This window comes from Haliotis asinina, chromosome 10 (assembly GCF_037392515.1).
Source record: "Haliotis asinina isolate JCU_RB_2024 chromosome 10, JCU_Hal_asi_v2, whole genome shotgun sequence".
Classification (NCBI taxonomy): Eukaryota; Metazoa; Mollusca; class Gastropoda; order Lepetellida; family Haliotidae; genus Haliotis; species Haliotis asinina.
In genome coordinates, this window is record NC_090289.1 from 45,146,938 (window position 1) to 45,166,891 (window position 19,954).

Consider the following 19,954-nt stretch of genomic DNA (forward strand, 5'->3'; position numbering starts at 1 on the left):
TTGCGAGGTTTCATTTTTCATTCCCTGTACTGTTTCAAGGACACTCCAGTGATAAGTCACAGGGGTTATGTTACGGAGGAAAATCCCGATTTGAGTATTGCTTTGTTACTTTTGTACAAATAATGACTGTCCCTTTTTATAATTCAGGTCGTGAAAATGATGTACTTAAACGTATTTGTCTGTCGAGTGAATGTATATTTTGTATTTATTTTGTAAATACTGGATTATGTAATAAATTTTGAAATACTTTACAAAGTGTTGTATTTGGTCTTCAGTGTCTGAGTGTGTGGATGTTCTTTTTGTTTGTTGACTGCCGTTAACAGCATTATCCCAGATGTATGACAGCCGACTGTAAATACTGGAATCTGCAACAAAAAAGCGAGTGTGTTGCACGCACTTATCTTGGCGATGGTAATCAAGTCCGTCACATCGCAGTTTACGGACAGGTTGCTGGGCACCAACACAGGATGAAGTAGCCTTGGCCCATTTGGTGACTTATTTGGAAAATTTACCGATGCTGTAGTCCAGTGTTTTGTTTTGCTGTTGTTTAAATCCATTGTCATCAACATTCCAGGTGAATGTGTCTCTTACACACATTGAGAGGGGAGTTCGAACCCAGGCTGCCGTTGTACGAGGCGATCTTTGCGCTAAGATGACAGTAACTCCCATACTATAACATAGACATAAGGTAGTCTTAGCGCTAAGGGGACTGTAAATCCTATATTGTAACGTAGACATAAGGTAGTCTTAGCGCTAAGGTTGCATTTTACAACAGCGCCCTGGGTCAACTTGCACAAAGCGAGCGCTACAATGATTGTAATTCCCTTTCTCCATCAAGTACCTCTGCATCTGTGCCACCTCTGATTACATTTAAGAACAAATGAAGCTTAGTTATTTCACAATTTTATTCAGGCAACATGACAGATTTAACATTAATATAATGATTGATGTAGTTCTCCCAACTGCCAATACCCATATGCCTGAGTGTGACATAGTTTAAATGTTAATGCTATCAGCCTGGCACTGAACTCTACTTGTGGGAAGCAAGACAACATCAAAGTAAGTATCTTCACAAGGATTGTAACAAGATGCTCTCAAGGAAAAGCATATCTTGAATGAACAAATCACTGTCCTGCATTATCAGTGCAGAGATACATGTGCCAGCACATACACACAAAATTTCAAATAAACCAGTATGGTCAAACCACACAAGTGTTTAACTATGATTTCAACAGTCTTCAAGGTATACAGAGGCTTGTCATCAAACATGAAGTAAAGCATGATGCAACCAGTTTCATGTTACCCAGGAGCATGGGGTTGGTGATGACAACCCAGGAAACAATCAAGGAGAATCTGGGATTCAAACCCATGAACATACGCTCTGGGACGTCAAAGGGATGTGACAATTTACAATGAATTCCACGGTCCAAATCCTCTTGTAGATTGGGATCAAGTACCATAGACAACTGCGATCTGGGCCCAGATTTTTTAAGCTCTCTTAGAGCAAATCTGGGCCCAGGACTGGGTCATTTGTGTAGTTCCTTATATTGCATGGCTACATCTGTGCAGATGCCACATGCTAATGGTTTGTAGTCAGTCATTCAGTTTCTCTAGAATTATTTAACATTAGGGTTGAATTCAGTCTGATCTGAATTTCAGACATGAATTCATGACAGATGGATGTGGTTCCTTGCTCTGATGTGTTAATAAATACCCAATAACTACTTCCCACATTTCTCTATATCAACTTTGTCAGCCTCATTGAGACCTGAATGTAGTCTCATACCTCAAACACTTTGTGGAAACCTACAAGCTCGTGTAAATCCAACAATCAAAAACATGGTAAACTGCAACTCTGAACCTACATGCATTGGATCCATGGACACCTAAGGCAAGGAAATCTTCATAACAGTTTCCAGTCATGATTGCATCTTGAAACATCAGCACTATATTCTCATCACATTTTCAATCCAAAGGATTTCTTAGTGTTCAGGGCCTACTTTCACAAAGCATAAAGGTAACCGGTAAAGCCACTTAGGTAACCACAGTGCAATATTAAAGAATGGGAGTTAAGGTTAACCTTAGTAAAGGTTGCTTTATGAAAGAAGCCCCTGGGCCTCCTTTCACAAAGCACTAAGGAGATCATAAGTCACTAAGTTAACCTTGGAGCAGTGTTAAAGTATGGGAATTAAGGTTAACCTTCGTAGAGGTTGCTTCACGAAAGGAGTCCCTCGTCAAGAGCTGTGTGATTTGGTAAGGCATGGCATAACAGTCTGACACTGTTCATGGACAACAACCCACTCCAGATGACTCCTTTGAACATAAGAGATGGACCAAATCCTGCATACAGCATACCAAGTTAATACCTTGCTTAAGTAGGCATGTCCTTAAGACAATAAATGTCACTACATTAGACAAAGATCCTGACTGACATTTATATGAATATAATCTTTGTGAAATGTCTGTTTAAGGAATTGCACATGTGCTTTGATGAGTGACTTCAATACTTTCCTATTCAGTATTAACACAGCTAAAGTTAGCTTTGATACGATTTCCATAAAACATTCGGCTTAGAACATAAGAAATTTTCTTCAATAAATTCTACCCACAACATGTGTTACCTCATAAATGAATCATGAAAGCTTGTCAAACGGGATTAAGAAAGAACTACACTGTCAAACACCCCAAAACACGAAAATAACATCAAAATAGATGATCTACGATGGACAATTTCATAAATAGTCTGTTTTATTATTTACACAGAAATGGTAATTTACAGTATGATGTAAAGCAGGCATAAATAGGGAGTTTTTCATAAATCTTAACATGTCAGATTTGTATTGATAGTTTAAACACAATCAAAACTAGTCTTAGTTCTTTAATATCTTTGCAACAAACAACAGGATATAAATCAATAACACACATAACATATTTTGAAATCAAAGTTTCTAGTATTCAACTAAACATAAACGTAATTTGAAAAAAATATCCCGTTCATATAAAACAGTATTTGGTCTAAGCTTTGTGAAAGCACTGAAACAAAAGCAAGACTGAAATGCACACATGGTGTTAATCCTCTTAAAATCAGATCTCTCGTTTTTCTATTCACTTCTCTGCAAGAATCTATGAGGATCTCTGCATGAACCTCTGAGGATCTCTGCATAAACTTTTGAGGATCTCTGAATGAACCTCTGATGACTTTCATCAACCTGTGAATATCTCCGAGGATCTCTACATGCACCTGTGAGGATCTCTGCATGAACCTGTGAGGATATCTGCATGAACCTCTGGGGGTCCCACTATGAACCTCGGGGATCTCTGACGCTTCTGGAGATATTTCTAATCAGACACTAGGCATTGTTTAGCGCTTAATCAACTCTTAATACAAACGTATACAAGTTCTGCATTTTGAAAGGAACTTGCGATTTTTGTTGGTTTCTTTGTTTAAAAACTTTTGAAAAGCGGTTGAAATCTGATTGTCTCAAAGACACATATTAACTTTTCATAGATATGTTGTAAATACCTGCATTTGCTCAGGTGCAACATTCCAGAAGTAATGAGAGGTCATTTGATCTTCAAACAGAGAACAGAGGATCTGATTTCAGCGAGATTGTTCTAACGTTTAGATCTACTGTAGTAGAAACTGACAATAACAATGACTGTTGCAACATATGGATATTTCCTACCGAGGCGTGTCAACCATAAACATCATTTTTTTTTAATAAAGACACTAAATGATATTTACATTAAAGCTGATATTTACAAAATATCATTTTATATTTTTTGGGACATATGAATTACCCAACATGACTGCATGAAACCCATCAGTGTAGCTGTCTGTCATTTGGTCTCATCAGTGCGACTAAAGGGAGGTAATTCCAACTCAGTTATCTCCCTTGATATTGACAATACTAGATCAAAACAAATGCAGGAGACTAGTGGTCGATATCTTTTCAGATGAAGATGGATTCTCCTGAATGGATCCATTTACTGATCTGTAGCACAAACATCAACAGTAAAATAATTCAACTCACCTGTTGAGTGTTTGTAACGAGTGAAGTACATAACATAACACTGACAGACAGCTACCCAGATTATTCACTGAAGGCATCTGGTTGAGATGATGATTTCATAGAGCAAACAGCGATGATGTAAATGATGAGCAATGTTGATGATCATGTTTTCTCAGGTGATGATTTAGGTCGAGCCAGAGCTTGCAGTCTTCGCTTCAGTTTATCTTTCTTCTTCCCTGCTAATGGTGTAAACTCCACATTGATTCTCTGACCTGCTAACTTGGTCTGATGTAGACGAAGAGCAATCTGAAATATAAATACAGTCTTTGGAAAAGACGTCTAACATGACTTAATATTGTTTCTTCGAAACAGTCACATCAGTGGCACTCTGTGAGGCTGTGAGGCGGTGAGGTGAGGTGAGGTGAGGTGAGGTGAGGTGATGTGAGGAGATGTAAGGTGACTTGAGAGGAGATGAGGTGATAAGATGAGAGCTGAGCTGAGGTGAGGAGTTGTGAGGTGATGAGAGGATGTAACATTATGAGGTAAGGTGAGGCTTTGAGAATTGAGGATAGGTGAGTAGATGTGATGCAAGGAGGTGAGGTGAGGTAAAATAGGTAATGAGAGGTGAGGTGAGCTAATGAGAGATAAAGTGATGACAGTAGGTGAGGTGAGGTGATGAGATATGATGCAAGGTGAAGACAGGAGGTGAGGTGAAGAGGTGACATGGAGGTGATGAGAGTATTTGAGGTGAGGTGATGGGAGGAGAGATGAGGTGGCGAGAGATGAGGTGAAGTAGAGCAGAAGAGAAGAGAAGTGAAGTGAAATGAGGACAGAAGTGAAAGTAGGAGTTGAGAGCATTGGAGTGAAGAGAAGAGAGGCAAAGGTAGGAGAGGAGAGACGAAGTGAGGAGTAGATTGGAGAGGAAAGGCATTGTTTTAGTAGAGAAGGCAAGAAGGGGGAGGGGAGACAATAGGTGAAGGAAGGAGAGGAAAGTCAAAATGGTGTTTACCATCCTCTTGCAAGATTATTGCATCTGTAAAACACTTTCTATATACCATACACAACATTCTTGGCGTTTCTTGCCTATATATGACATGAATGAACAGGATGTAATGCTGAAGCTCAGACACTAGATCTACAACCAGGGTAGCTGACAGCTGCAATAGGGGTCAACAGTCAGGACATGCATCTCTTTCCTGGACCTTTAGCTTGGGTTGGAACATCATTTTTAAAATATTTTACAAAGGTTCATAATTTGTAGTCTTTTAACAGTAAAGCCTTGTGATCCATAATGAAGAAACCAGATTACTTCGGCGGGCTTGGAAAAATTTACGTTTAAATCACAATTTTCTTTGGGATTAGGTAATCAAATAAATATGATTATCAAAGTTATTTAGTAATGTTAATCCCTGAATCATAGTGTTAATTCATACATTACCCCATGGCTTATTCTGTCCTTAAACTCCATGTAAGCATAGCCACGTCCCTTCTCCGTTCCCTTCTCCTTTGGAATTCGTGTACTCTTTACACCTCCTGAAAAAGAGTTGGTCTTCTGTTGATAACCATCTGATTACAGCAGTACTGACCATACACTGATATAGCACGCACCTTCTCCTTTGCGTTGATGTATTTTGATCTGTGTATTTCATGTTATTGTTAATTCACACCTAAAACACAGTTCAATATGACTCTATACAAAACTCGGCGAGGTTTCACCCCCATGCTTTCAGACCTGAAGTCACTCCATTATTACTGGCATGAATAAACAAAGTGTTTGGTCTTAGTTTTTGTGCAGGAACAAAGTGAGGCGGGACAAAAATCGATCTCAATAAAATCAGATGATTTTGTTGGTTTAACACCACAGTCATCAAGACAAACCAGTGATCAACTGTATGAACATACCTGATGTGTCAACACGTCAGCGAATATGACCACACAATCCTGTTAATCCAGTGTTAAAAACCTCTTACTACAAGCATGGGTTGCTGAAAACCAGTTTTAACCCTAGGCCTCCTTTCACGAAGCACTAAGGTAATTGTAAGTCACTAAGGTAACCTTAGTAATTTTGTAAGAAATGCGAAGGCTAACCTTAGAAAAGGTTGCTCCGTGATAGAAGACCCTGATCTTCATGAGTGGACACAAGAAATGGGCTTCACCCATTATACCCATGTGGGGTCATATAACCAAGGTCCTCAGCATGAACAGCTAATAAATAAACCACTAGGCTACCCCACTGCCCATGAGAAAACCCCAGCATACATCCAAAGCATGTTTTGTCTGCAAACTTTCTAGTCAGAACTCATGGACATTGGTGTGATTGGACCATTGCAATATCTTGTAATGATGAGTCATGTATCATGTACTGTGACACCTATTAATATCTGAGAGTATGGTTTTGCAACACTTTTGGCAATATTCCAAAATATCACGACTGGGGACACCAGAAATGAGATTAACACATTCCCATGCTGGGAGTCAAAACCAGGTGTTTGGTGTCACTAGAGAATGCATCAGATTTCTTCTTTCATCAGTAATTTCCTATGAACATGAACTAAAAATTACACGACGACATGTTGGAGGGAGTGGTTTAACGCCCCTTTTAGCAAAATTCCAGGAATATCACAGCAAGGGACAACAGAGATGAGCTTTACACACTTACCCATGGGGAACTAACCCAGGTGTTTAGTGTAAGAAGTGAATGCTTCAACAATCACAGCAATCAAGTCGCTGCCTTCTGCACTTCGTAATTACATTTTAATTTTGTCATAAAGACACTTTTACTTTTAGGTCAGACCAATGTTATGTCTTGTTTTACAGACTTTTTGTCCTCAACAAACCCAAAGGCAGGAGGGGAAAAGAATAAAAATAAAACCACTAATCAAAGTAGTATTCCATTTAATTACTGAAAGCTAAGTTTACTTTTGACAATTTATGAAGTGTATATAGGGCAGAAAACAATCTAAAAAATATTTCCTTTTAGTTTACATTTTTGGGCCAATAAAACCATAGGATTTTTTTTTGAGTGGGGAAAATTCCCTTTCATTTATTGTCATATTTTCAAAAAAATATGGCATGCGGATCCATAAAACAGGAAACAAAATTGGTCTGGCCTAAGCAGCAAATGTAAAAATGCAATGCCAGTATTATCCATATGTTTCTAGGTATCAACGTCAATGTGATATTGCCATCTTCGTCTAGTCAGCCAGTAAGCCAGTTGCGCTGTTCAGTGAAACATTCACACAGAGATTCCTGTATCACAACAAATGGAAGAGTTCCTAAAAGATATTTTTCAGTGGTGTGTCACACATCATGCCTTTTGGACAGGCATAGCATCTATGCTCATGTATACTACTGAGGGTATATTTTGGTTCTGTGCCAGTATAATTTGCAAAAAAGAGACAAAAAAAAAAGCCAACATCATATTGGTAGAACCCATGTATCCTTCATTTAAACTGTTCTGTGAGAGTTCCCTGAGACATGTGCAAAATACTAATTATGTTCGAAATTGTACGTTAAATGTCCATATAACCATCAGGTCCCTTAGGATTCACTAATAGTGAGACCGATGAAAGTTTCATCAGACCCTAACAGACATCTTCATGTATTTTGAAGAAATGAATAGGAAAAGCCCCATGCCATCAAACTGTGTTTAAGTAGTAGTTTTCCAATACTATCCACATTTGACATGCTTTTCACTATACATGTTAATACAAGGCTGTTAGGTCTCTTCCAATAAGAGACCCTGGAAGGTCCCGGGGTAGAATAGGCCTTCAGCAACCCATGCTTGCTGGGAGACCCGTGAAGGTCCCGGGTTAGAATAGGCCTTCAGCAACCCATGCTTGCCGGGAGACCCGTGAAGGTCCCGGGTTAGAATAGGCCTTCAGCAACCCATGCTTGCCAGGAGACCTGTGAAGGTCCCGGGTTAGCCTTTAGCAACCCATGCTTGCTGGGAGACCTGTGAAGGTCTGGGTTAGAATAGGCCTTCGTAAGAGGTGTCGTAAGAGGTGACTAAAGGGAACGGGTGGTCAGACTCGCTGACTTGCTTGACGCGTCATTGGTTCCCAGTTGCGCAGATTGATGCTAATGCTGTTGATCACTGGATTGTCTGGTCCAGACATGATTATTTACAGACCTCTGCCAAGAGCATCAATCTATGCAGTTGGGTTACGCTGACATGTGTAAACAAAGTCAGCAAGCCTCACCACCAAATCTGATTAGATTCGCCTCTTACGACAAGCATGGGTTACTGAAGATCAGTGCCAACCTGGATCCTCATGGGCTAAAACAGGAGTATTCTGTCCTGAGTTTTCATCTAGGTTTGATCAGGCCTATTCCCCTTGAACTGCTGCACCCAGAGCCCATTTCCCCAGCAAACAGCCCCACCTTACTGAGCTTATGTATTTGTACCATGCTAAAAGAAAAAATCCCCCTTCTCTCTCCTCCACAAAATCATATCTCCAAACTAACTGTATGATCAAGCTTTCTGTTTTGCCAGCCCTGCACTGTGGAACTCTCTTCCAAAGGAAATCAGGAACACATCCTCAAAAGAAACTGTTATAGTTTTAAATCTCTGACTCATCTGTTCACTGCTGCCATAATGTAAAAGCTGTATGACCTATTTCCTTCCCCAATACTATTCACTGCACCAATGAGCATCTCTGTGGTGGATATTAGGGGCTCTATAAATACATCATTATTAGTGAGTGAGTGAGTGAGTTTAGTTTTACGCCACACTCAGCAATATTCCAGCTATATGGCAGCGGTCTGTAAAATAATCGAGTCTGGACCAGACAATCCAGTGATCAACAACATGAGCATCGATCTGTGCAATTGGGAACCGATGACATGTGTCAACCAAGTCAGCAAGCCTGACCACTCGATCCCGTGAGTCGCCTCTTACGACAAGCATAGTCGCCTGTTATGGCAAGCATGGGTTGCTGAAGGCCTATTCTACCCCGGGACCTTCACGGGTCCCATCATTAATAATATTTTCATTATTATGTATAGAGAAGATTATTTGTTCACATACAAACACAACTAAAAGTGGTCATGGGGAACTTGGGGCATGGGACAATAATAAAAAACGTTGTCACAGTAATTTCAAGCGATGGGAATAAATCAAGAGTGTCTATTACTATTAGTCTCAACAAACCTTGGTATTTGGGCCAAGGATATTATAACATTAAATAAACTGATCTGGGGAAGAAGAGTTTTTCCATTTCTGTTTTGTTCAAGACTCTTCAATGCTAAAGCTGAAAAAAAACATTTACATCACATGAAAAGTATTTTCGGGTGTTACCAGAACAGTAAATAGTGCTGCTTATAATTACTTGCAAATGCTTTGATACAGTTGTTCAAGATGTGAGAGACACTGTGCAGAGTTGTGTTCCTTGGATGAATCAGAAACCTGTATTCATATGGTTGAATTCGAGATTTTGACTATCATGCTTGTCAGTAACATGTCCACACACTCTGGTTTCACAAAGGTCTGAAAGACTTAATGGACTCACCTAGAACAATTTAGCTGACATGCAGACAAACAACAGGTGTAGTGTTCAAAACTGCATTAAACCCGTCTAAAACTGGTGTTTTATTGTTAATCTTCAGTATCTGATGGCTTTAGTGCCATGTTACCATGGTAACACACTTACCAGTTTTTCTGAAATGTTCCTCAAGTTGCTCCTTGGTAATATCCACAGGTAGGTTACTAATGTAAAGTGTGTGAGACTTGGGTAAATGGTGATTGTTCACAACCGACAATCCATTGACAGGATTCACTGGGGCCACGCTTGGAATTGTCACATCAGTTTTCACCTGAGTCACCAAAACAGGGGGTTTAGGGGGAGTTTTCTTCTTCACAGTTGGCTTTGGAACAACAGGCTTAGCTGGTGTTGTTTTCTTATGGTTTGCATTGCGTGGATGTTGTGCTATTAGTTTCAGTTTCAGTGTGTCTGTCAACTTGGATCGGAATCTACCACGATTTTCCCCTGAAGTCATCATTGAGCTCATACCATCTTTGGAGGTCACAGTTCTTGCTGAAACAGAAATGTTTGAAAACATAAACCTACTGTCACTGCAGAGTGGTGTGAGTGAGTGAATGAGTGAGCTAGTTTTAGCAATATTCCAGCAGTATCACAACAGTGGCACCAGAATATTGTACCTAGGTTTGGAACTGAACCCCAGTCTTCAGCATGATGAACAAACACTTTAACCACTAGGCTACCTCATCAACCTGTGTCAAAAGTCAACATGAATGACATTCAGATTATTCTGACTTCTCACCCTAAAAGAGGGAACAAATTCTGACTTCTGATCCTTCTTACTAACGCCCAAACCATTTGCAATGCTTGACTGTTACCTATTGGCTGTAACTTCAGTCTGACTTAGTTGTACTGAAGTTAAAGGGACCTATGCAAATCCTTTCATTTGTCCATCGTTTGCCACAAATGGTATTGCATAGTCAGGCAGATTCACTGTCTGGAACAGCAAGGTCAACACAAGTATTGTTGTAGCAATACTCCAGCTATATGACGAACGGACTGTAAATAATCGAATCTGGACCAGACAATCCAGTGATCAATGGTTTGAGCATCAATGTATGCAATTGGATACAGTGTCAACCAAATTAGCGAGTCTGACCACCCAATCCTGCTGGTCAATTCTATCATGGATCTTCATGGGTTGAATGCACTCAGCCAGGTCCCAGACAAAGTGCATGCTTTGTAACCCTTGGATCTTCATCTTGGAGAGCTCTGACAAATACTGTTGTGGTGTTTTAAGTTCATTTTTAACACCACACTTAGGAATTTTCCAGCAATGGTCATGACCTGTAAATAATCGCGTTCAGACCAAACAGTCCTGTGATTAATACTGGGGGCATGACCCATTCATAAGGATGAGGACATGCATTAACCAAGTCCGTCAGTCTGAGGAAGTGATCCCTTTAGTCGTCTCTTAAGACAAGCATGGGTTGCTGAAGATCAATTTTAGCCTGAATATTAACAGATCACCATCATATGCTCTGGGGGTATTATAGAACCTGCTATTGCCTGTGGTCAGTTGCCAATCTATACACTATATAATACAGTTCAACTTTTGATAGGGATATTACATTTCCAATCACTACAAAACTGTATGTTAAAAGAGTATGAAAAAAAGTAATTATCCCTATCAAAAGTGGGGTGGTATATATTCCCAAGGGCAACATGGAAACAGTTTGAGATCAACTCAGGAAATATTCATGAATGTTACAAAATATATTAACTGCTTTTACGGAGTGGTTGTGTTCTCTGTGGCCTCTTCTTGTCTCCCCAGGGGTCTCTACTGCGCAAAGTACGACTGCTGGGAGCAGATTCCGACGACATGGTTGCTTTTAACTAACAATTCACCGGAGACTGCAAGATGACACCAAAAAATAAGAGTGATTTAATTGGATGATATTCTTTCAATAATGAGTAATACTATACTCCTACAACATGTATCATGACACATAGGACACAATACACATATTCATGCCAAATTGTGTGGAAACATCTAGTCGCGAAATATTAAGAGCTTGTTCCAATAGCCAGCTGTAGACACATATTTGTCTGTCTCACACTCCATGAGACACATTATCATCCCTACTACCTAGTCCTCCCTGCAATGCTAAACATCTAAATGAAGCAAGTCTAGATTCTGCCAGGAATCTCCCATCTCATCAGAGCTCCTTTTCAGTTTGAATGGGTTTACTTGTTATTACTGGTGGAGCACTGCAACCACGGAAAATTAGCTGGTTTGTTCATTTATGGCACATTCAGCAATGTTTCAGCTATATGACAGCAGTCTGTAAATAACTGATGAATCCGTAACTAAGTACATGAATACATATTTTTGCACCTATATATTTTTACATAAATATTTGCGTAATTTACGCAGATATGCAACTTATCTGAACTTCTGTTGTATTGCAGTGTGATATTACCAGTATGTGAATGCTGTGCAAAATCACAATGAAAAAAGTTCCAGCATAATAATCTCAACCAGACAAACCAACAATGCTGCATCAGCCACCAACATCAACGTTCTGTTTGTAATCAGCCAAGTCACCAATTGGTAACAGAGAATCACCACACAAAGCCTTTCTTTCAGTAGCCTGTCATTCCAAGTACTATACCTCAATGAAGTATTCTTACTCAGACATCCAAGTATTATGCACTAAGGGCCTTTTTTAGCCACACATCCATGAATAAGGCAGTGAGGACATATTCCTACCCAGAAATCAAAGTATTATACAGTGAGGGCCCACAATTTCCTGTTCTTACCCAGACATCCAAGTATTATACAATGAAGGCCTTTTTTTACACAGGTATCCAAGTATTATACACTGAGGGCCCATTGTTAACCAGACGTCCATAAAAGGGGCACTGAGGACATACTTCTACCTGGACATCCAAGTACTATAAACTGAGGGAATATTCTTAGTCCGAACATCCAAGTATTATACAGTGAGGGCGTATTCTTACCCAGATACCGTAGCATTAGCACTGAGGGTTTAATCTTACCCAAACATCGATAATTGGGGCACTCAGGACATTCCTACCCAGACATCCAAGTATTACACACTGAGGGTCTATTCTTACCCAGACATCCAAGTATTACACATTGAGGTCCTACTCTGACCCAGACATCCAAGTATTACACACAGAGGGCCTATTCTTACCCAGACATCCAAGTATTACACACAGAGGGTCTATTCTTACCCAGACATCCAAGTATTACACACTGAGGTCCTATTCTTACCCAGACACCCAAGTATTACACACTGAGGGTCTATTCTTACCCAGACATCCAAGTATTACACACTGAGGTCCTATTCTTACCCAGACATCCAAGTATTACACACTGAGGGCCTATTCTTACCCAGACATCCAAGTATTACACAAACAGGGTCTATTCTTATCCAGACATCCAAGTATTACACACTGAGGGTCTATACTTACCCAGACACCCAAGTATTACACACTGAGGTCCTATTCTTACCCAGACACTCAAGTATTACACACACAGGGTCTATACTTACCCAGACATCCAAGTATTACACACAGAGGGTCTATTCTTACCCAGACACTCAAGTATTACACACTGAGGTCCTATTCTTACCCGGACATCCAAGTATTACACACTGAGGGTCTATTCTTACCCAGACATCCAAGTATTACACAAACAGGGTCTATTCTTACCCAGACATCCAAGTATTAAACACTGAGGTCCTATTCTTACCCAGACACCCAAGTATTACACACTGAGGTCCTATTCTTACCCAGACATCCAAGTATTACACACTGAGGGTCTATTCTTACCCAGACATCCAAGTATTACACACTGAGGTCCTATTCTTACCCAGACATCCAAGTATTACACACTGAGGGTCTATTCTTACCAAGACATCAAAGGATTACGATGAGGACTATTCTTACCCAGACGTCCACACATTATACAAAGGGGGCCTTTTCTTACCCAAGCATCCAAGTATAATACACTGAGTGCCTATTGTTACCCAGACATCCATGTATTACACACCGAGGGCTTATTTGGTCCTAGACACCATATGAAGCTTGTTTCTGAGTTGTACAGCCTGTGTTGATCATACATATGTGTAACAGAGGGCTGGCACATACCTGTTTGCAGAAACTAAACTGCTGATTCATAATCATAATTATCTATAATCGCACCATTGAGGTAGTTCTGATTTTCGAGGGAAAGTTCCCTGCAACACAAGTTGGAAGTGATTTTGTAATTTTCCATTGTAGATGTAACTCTATTCAAACTTAGTTTTGACACATGAATGTACTGGTATCAATAAAATTTCAGTCTAAGTTGAATTTAAACTGTGTACTTTCAGTGCATATTCAATGCAATTACAGATTATTAAACCGAGCATTAAATGTCTTCTTATTTTTGGTGTGGTTAACAGTAAAAAGCAGGTTATCTGTACAATGCCACAAACCATACTCACACTGAATGGGAAATTTGGAATTCCAGTGTTGGAATTTGTAATGACAGTTATTGCAGACTTGGAGAGCAATGACCCTAGAACGGACCTTGTGAAATCTCTGCAGAGGTTTTATTTTAATTCTTAGTAAGCATATGTAAGTTATATAGCATTTTGTTCCCCACAATAAGTGAGAAATGCACAAGACTTGCATTGATATTGGTGCATTGCATTGGAATTGATATAAGAGCACTTGCATTGATATTGTCTGATTACTATACATTCATATGCTGAATATTTCTTGCGGTTTACTGGAAAATGAAAGAAAATGTAACTTTCAATTCAGTTCATTTATGAAAGAAAACAAATAACCTCTATATTTACAACTGTACAGTGTCCATTTACAACACTGAGTGTCCAAACGTTGAAAATTCTTTTCATTGACAACAAAGTTCTTTTATGCATTTTTTTCAGTTTCTAGACGATAAATGGCAAAATGTTACTTTCAGTGGTCGTGGTAGTCTTTGATGGCGGATTACACAGCAATTAAACGAACAGATAATGACTGAAAAAAGACAGTCGCGATTGTGTACGTGAGACAGTGCACGCACGGAGACGAGACGCTGCCTTGCACCAGCTTGCTCACACAACACAGCTGTATTACGAAGGAACCTGGTTCACACCTTGATTTCCCTAACAGAGTTTCGAACGCTCCCTGAAAGAGCTCTTGTATCAGACAGGCTTTTGCACTCCTTCGAGGTGTGAATATGACATTTACGTGGTTCTAAATTAACATCAAATTCTGACAACAACAGTCCCGGAAAAAAATACGCTATTATTGTTATACTTACTGCTGTCATGACCTGCCCATGCCCCTTTCTTCTTCACACTGCCATCTGTCGAGCAAACATGTCACATTGCTTAAGGGGAGAGAACTCGATTTGACCTGTGATTATTGATCTATATTGCACGGTGATTTCGAACAATTTTCGAACAATGACCATATGGATGTGTGGTCTCTATTCAGAAATAAAGTATATAATTAAAATGAAACAGTTAATAATTTACAGACCTCGTGAAATAATAAAGTGTTACATTAGTTGATCAGTTTGTGATGGTAAATGAATAGAAAATCCTATTCGAGCTTCGTCCCTTGTCGAATATGTCTTAGACGTCCTGCATAGTACTATTGGGTGTTTGGAAGACACAAAGTTGTCCTTCTCATATTCGTCCAAAATCATTCTTTAACCAGTTGTTTGTGTATTGTTTAACGCCGCACAATATACAATCTGTATGACGACTGACTGTAAATAATCGAGTATAGGGCCAGAGAATTCAGGGACTGATATCAAGAGCATCTTTCTACTCATTTGGAAGGATACTAAACGACCTTCCATGTAATACCATAGTTTTTGATCGAGTTAATGATTTGGTATCAAATGCAAAAGCGTGTTTGATAATAAATCTTTTACGGGTTTAAGAAAAATGGTATTTCACAGAAGCGATTTTAGTATTCTGTCTATTACACTCCAACATAAATTTACGTAAATGCTTGGAGTGTGATGTCTCCCAGCGTTCCGCGAGCCAAGCATGGACTAATAACGTTATGACCGAGGCATTAGCATTATGACGTCATATGTTTAGCGGTATTACACTGGTATTATTTACTAATATTTAGCCGTAAAAATATTGCACTGCAATATCTTCCACGGGCGAGCAATAAACGATGATTATTCCCTCCTAGCTTCGAGACCCATGAAGGTCCCGGGGTAGAATAGGCCTTCAGCAACCCATGCTTTACATAAAAGGTGACTATGCTTGTCGTAGGAGGCCACTAACGGGATCGGGTGGTCAGGCTCGCTGACTTGGTTGACACATGTCATCGGTTCCCAATTGTGCAGGTCGATGCTCATGCTGTTGATCACTGGATGGTCTGGTCCAGACTCGATTATTTACAGACCGCCGTCATATTAGCTAGAATATTGCTGAGTGTGGCGTAAAACTAAACTCACTCACTCACCCCTCCTAGCTTCAGTGGCAAAGAGTACAGTGACAGTATTGATTGTGACGCCATTGATTAATCACTGATGTCACAAAGCGTTGCAAAGCATTGTATAACAATTTCATTGTAGTAATATCTCTTACCTGCGGTCATAAAACACGAGACCCGTGGAGATCTTCAGCAACCCATGGTTGCCACAAAAGGCGACTATATGTATATGCTTGTCGTAAGAGGCGACTAACTTGACCGGGTGGTCAGGCTCGCTTATCTGGGGTTCCCAGTTGAACAGATCGATGCTCATGTTGTTGATCACTGGATTGTCTGGTCCAGACTCGATTATTTACAAACCTCCGCCATATCGCTGGAAAATTGCTGAGTGCGGCGAAAAACTAAACTCACTCACCCATAAAACATGACACTGTCTTAAAAATAGGATTAACCTGAAAGAAAATCAAAGAATGCTGTTTGTTGGTCTATATGACAATTCTATGGGCCTTTGGGTCCATTGGCTTACCTGCTAGAGAGATACCGCTTGAAAGCTGCATGGTGGTTCTCAGTATTAAGGCAGGTTATGTGACCCTTAAACTCCTCAACCAATGACAAGACAGATTTATTTTCCAAATATAATCATTAATGTGAGGTAGTTGGTTGTGATGCACTGCGTTCATGCTGATCAAGTTTTGCAGGTAGACGCCGCACTCTGTAATATTTTAGCCATATTGTGAGACTGGACACTACAAATCCAGTGACTGACGTAATGATTAGATCTAGAGAAAAGGGACACGTACGGCGTCGTGCTAAAACCAAAGAAGACTTGACCACCCGATTCAGTTGTCTCTTTGACGATCAGCTTGGGTTACTTAAGACCAATTAAACAATATATTCAAAAGGTCAGATTGATCACGTGATTATTGTCTGCACCAGGTAATATCGTCATAGAAAGTGTGATCGATGATCCGCGCAGAAGGGACATGCAGCGTAGTTTACTGGGTCCAACTTCGGTGACGTTCAAATTTGAACACGAGCAAAGAAAAACACATGCATACACTCTGAAGTCCTTGTAACAACAAAGGCAAGAACAAGAAAATTGTTAGTTACACGACGTTTAAAAAGATTAACAAACTCGTAAATTTCGTATGTTCTGAGGCGCAGAGATGAATTAATTACCCTTAAGTTCTCTTTAAAACCATCATTCAGTAGAAAATAAAAAAAAGACAATAAACTTTTCAAAAACTGTTGTATTCTTCATTAAAGAAGTGAATTTGAAAACACAAGGTAGATACAAATGCGATGTATTTAAAGTATTTTATTGACACAAACAAGTAAGAAATTAAGGCAACGGTTTTATTACACTTTTGATACTCATAATTGTGTACGACAACTCTAAAATGTCAAAGCACTCAAAGTACAACCAGTGCATTCTTCCATGCGACACATTTGACGGTGTGTATGGTTCGTTCATCCTCGTAAATCCGCCTTCATGGTTTTGTATGCTCTGGCTATTGACCAATCAGAATCTACAAAATGTTCTTAAGAATAATTAAGTACTGTGTGTCTTTCTGAGAGTGAGTGGTTTGTTCACAGTTACAAAGGCTTTAGTTACAGTATGGAAGTCGGCGGGGAGTGAGTTAGATATTGTTGATAATGTTGATATTGTTGATATTGTTGATATTGATCGTTAGGTGATGTATTCTTTTTCTTCGATCTGGGTTTGATCATATGATCAAAGTGATCTATACATATATACAAAAAATGTTATGCCCAAAATGTTGTAGGGATATATTTTGGATATCTCTTTACATGTTGTAGATAATATGTGCAGTGAGGGCCAGCTCGTTCTTGATAAGCTTTCTAAGTGTTTCGGACAAACACTGAACCTCAATATGTTTGATTACATTCTTCTGTCTCATAGTGCCTCTAGTATCTCTAATTTAAATGAACATAAGTTTCTGCCGTTTGGGGGCAATATTCCAGCAATATCAAGAGGGGGATTACCAGAAATGACTTTCACAGATTGTACCTGAATGAGGAATCGAAACCGATTCTTCTGTGAACGCTTTAACAACGGAGCTACCCCACAGTTATGTCCTATTTGAATTATCTGTAGTAAGAGATATACACCGCACATATTCGAATTCACTTTTGAGTGTCATTTCTGTACGTTTTATTTTATCCCTTCAAATGAAACTGGGTTTCACGACAGCAGTGATCATCAGCGGAGATAAGTATATTCATGGGAGATTCCGTGTAAAAGAGAATATTGTCTGTCTGACTCCATGGTTTCTTGTCCTCCCTGATACAGAAGGAAAATGGCTAAGTACAGAAAAACAAAAATAACTATTTTTATGTACACTGGAAAAGGGAGTGAAATTGTAGACTGTGCTTATGATAGATTTGTTTGTTTCTTGCTCAACGTAGTACCCGGCAACATTCAAGCATTATAGGCCGGGGTGGTCTGTAAATAATCTTGTCTGACCCAGACATTCTGGATGGCGATCAAAATCATGTACGTCGGTCTCAAATGGGACACGATGGCATGTGTCAACCAAGGTGGTTAGAATGGTTGGCAGTCATCTTATGCCATCGCATCCCAGTTGTGTAGATCGATGCTAATGCTGTTGATCACTGGATTGTGTGGTCCAGACTTCATTACATGCAGACTGCCGCAACGTAGCTGGAATATTATTGAGTGCGGCATAAAACAATAAACGGACCAACAAGTATGATGTAATCCACTCATTGTAGAATATTACTGAAATGCGCATACATCATTTATCACTAAATTGCTATTCGTGTTTTGAGTAATTTAGTGTACGTTTTATTCTAAATAATAAATAAAAAAATCCAACGTGGTTTAGTCATCATTTGTTTCTGTAGTTGTTGTTGTTATTGTTGTTGTTGTTGGTTAAATCAAATCCACAGAGATTTTGCAACGCCGTCGATGACCCTGGAATCACTGAGAGTGTTTGGGAAAATGCGCACGAGACGTGAACTTTTCGCATTATTGCAAACGGTTGCGGTTGTGTGACGTCTATGACGTCACAACTATGATTCAACATCTACGTCCTCATATGCAAATCTCTTGATTTCTCATACAGTTCAAAATACAATTACAATTGGTCGATGTCTTTGTTTGTCACCAGTACCAAGTGTCTCCATGAAATCAAGCGAAATATATCGGATGTGAAAACGAACGCGGCCCTGCTGCTTCGATGTTGAGTTACAATGCTTCTTTTTTCGGCTCAAAAGGCCTCGTAATGACATAACATCTCTGCACATGTGAAAAAAATGAGTACATGTATATTTTCAGTTGTTAATATTAACCGCTCAAACTATTGCATTTTGATTCACTCATGAAAGAAGTATTTTCATCGTGTAAAACTGACGGCACGGACGTAATGAGTGAGTGGGGGGGAATCAAAGAATCAAACCCGGGTGTTCGGCCTGACATGCTAACACTTTTTACAGTGCATTAGACATACATATGATATTAGTGCCTTGTCCAGCCGTGAGGATCCGGGTTAGAATTCATCTTCAGTTATCCAATCTTTTCCTATTTATCTTACCACTATGTTAAAAGTACAAAATGCCATTTTGGGAGATCACTACCCAATACGACCTGTTAACAAAATGGCGTCCAACTCTCGACTGGATTTTCAAAATCGGTGAAACCTATTCTGAGTGTGCAAACGATTCAATGGATAAAATGGTTTAAATAAATGTAAAGCTCTGAAAGTCGGTGATATAAATGTCTACATAGGGAACTCATGTCATTGCGAGGATTAATTTTTTTTTTTAAATATCAAAAGTTTGAGATGATCCCCGACTTGAAACGCTCCACAGTACAATATGTCTAGATATATTATACTGTGAAGGGTTTATAGGGTATTTATATAGCGCACATATCCATGCTCAAGGCGCTGGTATTTTCCCCTCGGTCACTGCATGTCAATCTCAACAGCACAT

General features: G+C 39.5%; 1 protein-coding gene across 4 annotated transcripts; it reads right to left on the minus strand.

Moving 5' to 3' along the window:
- Positions 1 to 887: 887 nt before the first annotated feature.
- LOC137298174 (uncharacterized) lies at positions 888 to 14,902 on the minus strand. 4 transcript variants are annotated; one of them, XR_010957723.1, is made up of 6 exons: positions 14,838 to 14,900; positions 11,278 to 11,407; positions 9,665 to 10,048; positions 5,452 to 5,546; positions 3,242 to 4,319; positions 888 to 3,123 (listed from the first exon to the last, which is right to left on the minus strand). XR_010957723.1 is itself a non-coding variant. In XM_067830322.1 (5 exons), exons 2-5 carry the CDS (start codon positions 11,375 to 11,377, stop codon positions 4,176 to 4,178), a joined length of 723 nt encoding a protein of 240 aa, XP_067686423.1. In that variant the 5' UTR covers positions 11,378 to 11,407; positions 14,838 to 14,902; the 3' UTR covers positions 888 to 4,175. The 4 variants fall into 4 exon arrangements, 2 of the variants coding, with proteins under 2 accessions (XP_067686423.1, XP_067686424.1); XR_010957724.1 differs by having other exon boundaries at positions 11,287 to 11,407; positions 14,838 to 14,898; XM_067830322.1 differs by having other exon boundaries at positions 888 to 4,319; positions 14,838 to 14,902.
- Between the last annotated feature and the right edge of the window lie 5,052 nt (positions 14,903 to 19,954).

Coding starts and splice junctions, on each gene's coding strand:
- LOC137298174 (XM_067830322.1), bottom strand. CDS start 11,377: ATGTCGTCGGAATCTGCTCCCAGCAGTCGTACTTTGCGCAGTAGAGAC. Junction 5,547..9,664: donor GGAACATTTCAGAAAAACTG/GTAAGTGTGTTA, acceptor ACTCTTTTTCAG/GAGGTGTAAAGAGTACACGA. Junction 4,320..5,451: donor AGGACAGAATAAGCCATGGG/GTAATGTATGAA, acceptor TTTATATTTCAG/ATTGCTCTTCGTCTACATCA.